The following is a 9,922-nucleotide window of genomic DNA, read 5'->3' as shown; positions in this document are numbered from 1 at the left end:
CCATATATATATATATATATATATATATATATATATATATATATAATGTCTCCCTTTATATCTATATGTACTCTCTCTCTATCTCTATTGCATCTCTTTAGATTTATATAAACTCAAAATACATACTCAAAAGAAGCAAACACCCAATCTCAAATTGTGTCTAATTACTGAACTGAATATGAAGGCACGTTCCTCTTGTATACTCAAAACACGAAAAATGTACACTTTGTTATTGTTCTTTACGCTAGACAAAAAGATAATAATAAAAAAAAAAGTAGTGGAAAAGAACACTAGTGTCTAAACATGAGGAGGTAAGCAGGCAGCAGGAAGCAGGGCCAGAGCCATGCGGTACCAAGAATCCGATCCGAAACTCGACCCACTCGAGCTCACCGCCGAGCCATCACAAGCCAACGACTCGGCGAGGTTAGCAGAGATGAACCCATCGACTTCCTCCCTGACCAAGCCGGTTCTGACCTTCTCCGAGCCGAGACACAGGCCATTGTTTCTGGCGAGCTTGAGCTTGGGGCCCAACCGCTCCACCACCTCCTTCCGGAATGGTACCTGCCCGCTGAGCTGGTTGTAGCTGAGGTCAAGGTCGTGAATGAAGGGGAGCCCACCGAGCCCAGATGGTATGGCCCCGGTGAGCCCGTTGTGGTCTAGCGACAGGTAGGTCAGGTTGCATAAGCGAGGCATGGAAGCCGGAAAGGTGCCGACGAGACCAGTGTAGGCCAAGTCGAGGCCGACCAACCCCGTCATCTGGCTCCAAACATCTGGAAGGGTTCCTCCTAGGGGGTTCCCCCCCAAGTGGAGGTCCTGCAGACCCTGCATTCGTCCCAGGAACAGGGGAAGTGTGCCATTGATGCTGTTGTTGCAGAGGACCAACATTTCCAAGCCCTTTAGCTCCCCCGGTGGCTGATCTCCGGCGGCAGCAGCCTGGTTATCTGGAGGGCACTTGTTTAAATAAACTCAAATATGGTGGGGCACTTATATATTTATGATTTCACACCAGCCACAATGTGGCTGTGCAACTGGTTCTGGCTGAGGTTAAGGACGATGAGCTAGGTGTTCTTTTGAAATTTTTAAAACCAAAGAAAGAAATCAGGTCAAATGGGGAGTTGGTAAGCGAGCTTAAAAGAGTCATGCTCGAAGAGTGGCTTGTCTGTCGAATCGAGTTCAAGCTGACCTGGTATAGCTAAACTAGAGCTCGAGCCAAGCTGAACGAGCTTAATTTTGACTCGGCTCCTATATAGCCCTATAAGTGGAGCAAGTGTGTGCTGAAGTGGTGTGAGGTGCCTGTGTAGTGAGGCGGCATGTGCAAGTGTTAATGATTCACTTCTTAGTTTTAATTTTGAACACAAGGTTTTTATTTAAAAATAAATCCAATTCTGATCTGAATCTGAATCCAACAAGTTATTTTTTAATTTTATTTCCCCATGCTTTCTGACTTGATTTTGTTTAGTACTCAAAATAATCTTATTTGATCATTTTCTTGGAACTATAATGGCTTGAGCAGCCTTTACTCGGGCAAAGATACCAGAGACGGTGATAGCTGCCACTACAAGAAAACCCCATACCTCTGACGGGGCTTTTTTCACCGCCAACAGAGCTGGGTTGTCTCTGCATATGTAACAATAACGGTATGTAACAATTCCATATATCCATCGCAAATATTATGCAGATTTATGTAATATTATGCTATAACATTCCATGAATCTCTCCGAAATATTATTGCAGATACATACAACAATAATATACTGTTTGTGATTAGCAGTCGACCACTACTTCCGGCTTTGTTCCTAGAGCTGAAAGCGTGTAATTGATATTTTGATTTTTTTTTTTGAGCTAGATGTTGGTGGTTGTTGGCTTGCATCATCTTAGCTTCCACAGGTATATATGACTGTGATATTTTTACTGTCTTATGTGAAATAATTGCTTATTTGTGCGCTTTAACTGATGCATGATGGATTCTTGTCATTCCAGTAACATAGTTATCCAGATACTAGAATCTGTACGTGATGGTCACATCAACTAGATCAGTGATTTATTATCAGCTATATGTATGACCAATCGCTAGGTTTGATTACTCGCCTGAAGCAAGATACGAGCATCAGAAATGTATGTGCAGCATACTAAGTGCGTGATTGAATTTTTATACTCATGTACAGCCTGAATGTGACAAACAACATTTAGGAAGCACTTTGATAAAAGTGAAATCCATTTAATTGACTAAAACATCAATAGAATATGTTACCAAACATTGCCAAAAGAAAGCTCATTAAGTTCATGTTCTTTTGTTGCTATGATTTTTTATTGTTGATTTTTGGCTTTTGCCTTTATATTACTGGGTAAATCATTAAGCAATGTTAATGCTTTTGCACGCCTGACTGTAAAAATTCGACATCATCTATTACGATATTATTTATCAAGCCAAAATTGCTAGTAGTATTTTACACAGATCCACCAGGTACAATACACACCAGGGACGGATGCACGGCACTGGCAGGGTCTTGGCCCCCCACCCTAAAAATTTTAAAAAATTGAAACATTGATTTGTAAATTTCATAAATTTTAGTTTAAAGTATATAAAAAAAATTGAAATTTTGGTCTCTATTGAAATTTTGAAACTATACTTCGGTTCTACATACACATTCTAACATATAAAGCACTGATGTGCTTGTACCTCTTTTGTAGACAAAAATACCAAAAGTCGGATGGAAGGACATGTTTGCCAATTGTTAAAAAGAAATGTCATTTATAGTCTTTTTACTTCTTTCATTTTCATTTTTGTTTTTGAAAAAAGTTTTTTTCATTGAAAATTAAGGGTATTTTAGTTATCAACCATACTTGGGCACGAAAATTCATGCCAGGTTTGTTATTTGAGGCTTTCCTTTTCAGTTTAGATGGCCTTATTTGTTCACTGCATGAACTATTGCAGCATTTCTTGGACAACCCACGGCAAGATGTATTGTCTTCAGAGAAACAGGCTGGGACCCAATGGGGTTGCAGTGACACACGAGCTGTTCAATTACTCCATAGCCAGGACACCACCTCAGTCTTGCCCCTTAGCTGTTGTTCAGCTAGTGGAGGAGGCAAAACCAGCTTTAATTCCTAACCACAATTATGGATATTCGATGAGTGGAGCCAACTCTTGTTCACTCTTGACCTCTCTTAGTTAAACTCAGATCGAGCTCAACTCATCTAACAAACGAGTCATGTTTGGGTTAAAGTTAAGTAAACGAGGAGAGTTCGAGCTTGGCAAGCTCAACTTATGTAAACTTGAGTAAGATCGATAAGAAAACAAGTGAAAGATTGTTTAGAATTTCATCACAACAAACAAACAGCTACATCGATTTTCACCCTTCCTAACAACTTCCAATTCGCAAATTATAATCTTGCTGTTTCTATTCTTGTTCAAATTGATTTTTTTTTTTAAATAATGGTCCCGCTAAGCTCGAGCACAAACTTGGCTTGAGTTTAGCATGGGCAATTTGAGTTTGAGCTGGTCCACTCACACTTGTCTTGAGAGTTCCAGGTTCGATCTTGGCTTTTGAGATAAGAACAAATTCGAGCTGGCTCACCTTGGCTCGAACCTGCCATTCCTAGCCACAATGTGGCTCCACTTCTGATTTACATTAAGTGATTTAGAAACTGACTGTCTACTAACTCCCACCTGATCAAGCCATTGCATCAACCCCCTCAAGAACAGGTTGGATCCATAGGATGCAGAAAGAATGACAATAAATTTCAAATCAATTTATGTTGTGCTTTAGACAATTCTCTTTTTCCCAGTCCTCGGCCCTCTATTGGTGGCTTCTCTACCCAAACCCCAATAGAGTTTGTCATGCTTTCTCTCGTAGCAATAGTATAACCCCATGGCTTCTTTTTCCGCCAGGTGACGATAGTAGGAGGAATGAATTGGTCTTCATCAATCTCCTGGCACTTGAAGAATATTTAAGAACTTAGCAACTTAACCTTCTTGACTTTATCCATCTGACCAGGCCATTAATATGCCAACATACTTTCAGAAAACTGCATTCAATATGGGAAGATTGAGGTGAATATATTTCTAACCTCTTGGTTTGTAACTTAGGTCCTTACATTGGTTTTATATATAGTTGTAGAGTTATTTGCATTTGACATCATGCCTCTCAACTCTCAAGCTTTCCTTTAATAACCTTTTTAACCTCATCTATATGACTGGCCCATTAACATGCCCCAAAGATTAGGGCAGATTCATAAAATACTAGAACTATTGTTACATTAACTTGCTCCAATCTTTGGGGTAGATTCATCTAAAGTGTCCCTACTGCCAAATGACCCCTAAAAGTTCCGTTAATTCATATATCTAAACTTTTCACTCAATTGTCTAAATTATTAATTTCTCAATGACATCATATTTTCTTGATTTTTTTTTTGGTAGTTTAGAGGCAAGACTTAGTTTGACCAACATATGCATGTTGATACATCCCCCTTTCTAGAAGCAACTGATCATGTAACAAAATCATTCCAAGAAATGTGGTTTAGAAAGAAAACAAAACTACAAAATTCTACCAGCCATAAATCCCAGCTTAATTCCTCATTTAATTATTTTCACGAAATTATAGCCTCATTTAGGTCATTTTTAACAAGATATATAACCTCAAACTATACAAAGTACAGTGACGCATTGCCGGGGAAAAATTAGATACACCACAAACAATAAAGATCAAACGCTGGAGACAACCTTCCATCTTTGTTAAACCGAAGCTTCCTCCTTAGCCAAGAGGAGGGGAGGAGCCAAGGTAGGGCCCACATAAACCTTGGCCTCACCTAAAAAAAATTAAAAAATTTACACGTAAATTTTAGAAAATTTCACTTTTTTTATATAAAAATTTTGAAAAATGACATTTCGGCCTGTTCTCCCGAAATTCGATCTCGACTTGCTCATTGAGCTCTGAGATCTCTAGATATACCAAAATTCCCTTTGCTGCGATTAGAAAGTAGAAGTGTCAAGATTAATGTTAATCTTTCTTGTTTTTTGTAATTGTATCTAGGTGTGGTGTTAGGAATTTTTCATTGCAAGTGTGGAACTGTAGTTTCAAAATTTTAACCGGGGTTGAAATACAATTTTCATATTTTTTTATATTGGTTAATTTAAAATTTTTAATATTTGCATATAAAATTTTGATTTTTCTTTATATTTTCTAAGCAAGAACACATAATAGAGAGTATAATGATCAACACGTGAGGTGGCCATTTCATGCATTGGTGAAAGGCATATCATTCATACCAAAGTAAAACAGTCCGAGATCCAAGATCCACAATAAGCGAAACAAAGGGGATTACTATCATTGTTGTAAGGCATTGTTCCATGTTCTAACTCCACATATGGTTCCACGGGACCAGAGGTGCCATGTTTGTCTATGATTCTCTTTTTCTTTGTTTGTTCGTACCGACAAACCTTTCACGCGACTCAGAGAGTTGTCCCGTGAGCGACAAGAAAAACATCGGTGAACCGCCATTCCAAATTCAAACAACCCGCTTTCGGTATTCAACTCGGATCGGTGTCTGACTTGGTCACAAACACTATAAAACGGAGTCATCAAGTAGAGAACTCCTTGGTCGGATGGGACTGATTCCACATAGCTCAGAAGTTCCTTTATTAACTAGACAAGTCCAGAAAACCATTTCCTGCTCTAAATTGAAGAGACCATTGAGCAAACTAGATCTCTCGGTTGGAATCTATAAAATGCAATCTCTCTCTCTCTCTTTCTCTCTCTCCCTCTCTCTCTCTCCCCATATATATACATACATATATATATATATATATATATATATATATATAATTTATATAAACTCAAAATACATACTCAAAAGAAGCAAACACCCAATCTCAAATTGTGTCTAATTACTGAACTGAATATGAAGGCACGTTCCTCTTGTATACTCAAAACACGAAAAATGTACACTTTGTTATTGTTCTTTACGCTAGACAAAAAGATAATAATAAAAAAAAAGTAGTGGAAAAGAACACTAGTGTCAAAACGTGAGGAGGTAAGCAGGCAGCAGGAAGCAGGGCCAGAGCCATGCGGTACCAAGAATCCGATCCGAAACTCGACCCACTCGAGCTCACCGCCGAGCCATCACAAGCCAACGACTCGGCGAGGTTAGCAGAGATGAACCCATCGACTTCCACCCTGACCAAGCTGGTTCCGACCATCTCCGAGCCGAGACACAGGCCATTGTTTCTGGCGAGCTTGAGCTTGGGGCCCAACCGCTCCACCACCTCCTTCTGGAATGGTACCTGCCCGCTGAGCTGGTTGTAGCTGAGGTCAAGGTCGTGAATGAAGGGGAGCCCACCGAGCCCAGATGGTATGGCCCCGGTGAGCCCGTTGTGGTCTAGCGACAGGTAGGTCAGGTTGCGTAAGCGAGGCATGGAAGCTGGAAAGGTGCCGACGAGACCAGTGTAGGCCAAGTCGAGGCCGACCAACCCCGTCATCTGGCTCTAAACATCTGGAAGGGTCCCTCCTAGGGGGTTCCCCCCCAAGTGGAGGTCCTGCAGACCCTGCATTCGTCCCAGGAACAGGGGAAGTGTGCCATTGATGCTGTTGTTGCCGAGGACCAACATTTCCAAGCCCTTTAGCTCCCCGAGTTGCTGATCTCCGGCGGCAGCAGCCTGGTTATCTGGAGGGCACTTGTTTAAATAAACTCAAATATGGTGGGGCACTTATATATTTAAGATTTCACACCAGCCACAACGTGGCTGTGCAACTGGTTCTGGCTGAGGTTAAGGACGATGAGCTAGGTGTTCTTTTGAAATTTTTAAACTTAAAACCAAAGAAAGAAATCAGGTCAAATGGGGAGTTGGTAAGCGAGCTTAAAAGAGTCATGCTCGAGGATTGGCTTGTCTGTCGAATCGAGTTCAAGCTGACCTGGTATAGCTAAACTAGAGCTCGAGCCAAGTTGAACGAGCTTAATTTTGACTCGGCTCCTATATAGCCCTTTAAGTGGATCAAGTGTGTGCTGAAGTGGTGTGAGGTGCCTGTGTAGTGAGACGGCATGTGCAAGTGTTAATGATTCACTTCTTAGTTTTAATTTTGAACACAAGGTTTTTATTTAAAAATAAATCCAATTCTGATCTGAATCTGAATCCAACAAGTTATTTTTTAATTTTATTTCTCATGCTTTCTGACTTGATTTTGTTTAGTACTCAAAATAATCTTATTTGATCATTTTCTTGGAACTATAATGGCTTGAGCAGCCTTTACTCGGGCAAAGATACCAGAGACGGTGATAGCTGCCACTACAAGAAAACCCCATACCTCTGACGGGGCTTTTTTCACCGCCAACAGAGCTGGGTTGTCTCTGCATATGTAACAATAACGGTATGTAACAATTCCATATATCCATCGCAAATATTATGCAGATTTATGTAATATTATGCTATAACATTCCATGAATCTCTCCGAAATATTATTGCAGATACATACAACAATAATATACTGTTTGTGATTAGCAGTCGACCGCTACTTCCGGCTTTGTTCCTAGAGCTGAAAGCGTGTAATTGATATTTTGATTTTTTTTTTTGAGCTAGATGTTGGTGGTTGTTGGCTTGCATCATCTTAGCTTCCACAGATATATATGACTGTGATATTTTTACTGTCTTATGTGAAATAATTGCTTATTTGTGCGCTTTAACTGATGCATGATGGATTCTTGTCATTCCAGTAACATAGTTATCCAGATACTAGAATCTGTACGTGATGGTCACATCAACTAGATCAGTGATTTTTTATCAGCTATATGTATGACCAATCGCAAGGTTTGATTACTCGCCTGAAGCAAGATACGAGCATCAGAAATGTATGTGCAGCATACTAAGTGCGGGATTGAATTTTTATACTCATGTACAGCCTGAATGTGACAAACAACATTTAGGAAGCACTTTGATAAAAGTGAAATCCATTTAATTGACTAAAACATCAATAGAATATGTTGCCAAACATTGCCAAAAGAAAGCTCATTAAGTTCATGTTCTTTTGTTGCTATGATTTTTTATTTTTGATTTTTGGCTTTTGCCTTTATATTACTGGGTAAATCATTAAGCAATGTTAATGCTTTTGCACGCCTGACTGTCAAAATTCGACATCATCTATTAAGATATTATTTATCAAGCCAAAATTGCTAGTAGTATTTTACACAGATCCACCAGTTACAATACACACCAGGGATGGATGCACGGTGCTGGCAGGGCCTTGGGCCCCCACCCTAAAAATTTTTAAAAATTCAAACATTGATATGTAAATTTCATAAATTTTAGTTTAAAGTATATAAAAAAAATTGAAATTTTGGTCTCTATTGAAATTTTGAAACTATAGTTCGGTTCTACATACACATTCTAACATATAAAGCACTGATATGCTTGTGCAAGTAATGTTGATCTTACATAGAAATTTTGTAAATTAAGCTCTCCTTTTGTGCAGTTTAACTGCTAACCTTTACCTGTGTGTTTTGGTTTGCTTCCTTTTGTGTGCTTTTGAAGGGTTGAGCCAATTCTTGGCAAACATCACCGTGCATATCAGCAATAATTTTGTGTGATTTTGAAGGGTTGAGCCAATTCTTGGCAAACATCACCGTGCATATCAGCATTAATTGCAGCTCTGCTGATCTTTCTCTATTCCACAGATTGATTTTGCTTAAGAAATGTAGGGGCCTGACATAAATTCTGCTTTTGACTAACAAGGTAACATAATCAAATGATAGAGAGCATTTCTTTCACTTTTGTTCTGAGAAATTTGGTGGTGATTCTGCCGTCGACTGCTGAATGTTTGTTTCTTGGTCCTGATCAAGCAGGAACAGGTTGCATTACTTGCCTCAAATTAATCCCGAAGTTCTTTCATGAATTCAAAATTTCCAGCATAACAGAGAAACCATTTCTAAACTAGGTACTATGCATAACCAACAACTTGGTTGAACTGTTACACTTCCATAGAATAGATGATGGATCCATGCAAATGCCAACAAAATTCTGTTTTTATCTTAGTTTTTGAATTTTGGAGATACGTAAACGGTAGTCATGGCTATAACCAGCTGCTTAAGATATGTATATATATATATATCATTTTTCCGTTTTATTTACCCGACTTATTTTTCGTTTTTTTATCACTATTTTTTCAAAAATAAAAAGATGTGTTTTTATGATTATATTTAATTGGTTGTCATCTCTCACAACCTATATGTAAGTGGTGGTTCTCGTGAGTCATGAAAATGTTTGCAACTACTATACGGAATAGTTGAATAGTCATCAATGAAACTGCCAACCTACACTATGAAAGGAGGCCTTTCAATATAATAATAATAGTACTATTATTATTATATTTATTAAATAATATAATAATAACAATAATTGTGGATAAGACGGCCAGTTGAGCATTGGCCACCAATGCTGACAATGCATGATAAATTCCTTCCCTTTATGAATTGATTCCGCCAAAAATAACAATATATATGTGAGCTACGTGGTTTGTCCAATGAGTGCCGGCTTTCGAGCCACCTTCTGGTGGCATTTAAGGATGTCAATGGAGCGGATTCGGATCGGATACATTTTTAATTATATCTGCTTTTTCAGATATTCATATATTCGGATTCGAATTCGAATAAAGCAAAGTCATATCTGAATCCGAATACAAAATCCGATTTTACAATCCAAATCCAATTTTTATATTTATATCTGAATCCGAATTTTGAACCGGATTTTGCCATTTTTCAAGCACTAGATGCAGGATATTTGTCTAAAAATGAATCCGATATGAATCTGTATCCGAATCTGATCCGATATTTATGCATATCCGAATCCGAATCCGATCGGATGCCATTTATTAAATCCGAATCCGATCTGATTTCTTGATAGGATATTAAATTTTTATCCATATCCGATTTTTTC

The 9,922-nt window shown here is 38.7% G+C and overlaps 1 protein-coding gene across 1 annotated transcript; it reads right to left on the bottom strand.

Annotated features, from left to right (window-relative positions):
- Nucleotides 1-297: 297 nt before the first annotated feature.
- LOC116252551 (receptor like protein 29-like) lies at nt 298-6,478 on the bottom strand. Its single transcript, XM_031626898.1, has 4 exons — nt 6,113-6,478; nt 3,579-3,670; nt 1,521-1,617; nt 298-933 (listed from the first exon to the last, which is right to left on the bottom strand). The coding sequence occupies exons 1-4, from the start codon at nt 6,476-6,478 to the stop codon at nt 298-300; spliced, it is 1,191 nt and encodes a 396-aa protein (XP_031482758.1).
- Nucleotides 6,479-9,922: the final 3,444 nt, after the last annotated feature.

This window comes from Nymphaea colorata, chromosome 4 (assembly GCF_008831285.2).
Source record: "Nymphaea colorata isolate Beijing-Zhang1983 chromosome 4, ASM883128v2, whole genome shotgun sequence".
Classification (NCBI taxonomy): domain Eukaryota; kingdom Viridiplantae; phylum Streptophyta; class Magnoliopsida; order Nymphaeales; family Nymphaeaceae; genus Nymphaea; species Nymphaea colorata.
The sequence above is the reverse complement of the archived record's forward strand: the minus strand, read 5'-3'. Positions and strand labels throughout refer to the sequence as shown.

Bases quoted from the DNA above. Each gene is read 5' to 3' on its own strand.
- LOC116252551 (XM_031626898.1), bottom strand. From the start codon at position 6,478: ATGACGGGGTTGGTCGGCCTCGACTTGGCCTACACTGGTCTCGTCGGC. The intron at 3,671-6,112 runs GTGAGCTCGAGT...TGGCTTGATCAG, and splicing joins TGGCTTGTGATGGCTCGGCG to GTGGGAGTTAGTAGACAGTC. The intron at 1,618-3,578 runs GTGAGCCAGCTC...TTACATATGCAG, and splicing joins AATGGCAGGTTCGAGCCAAG to AGACAACCCAGCTCTGTTGG.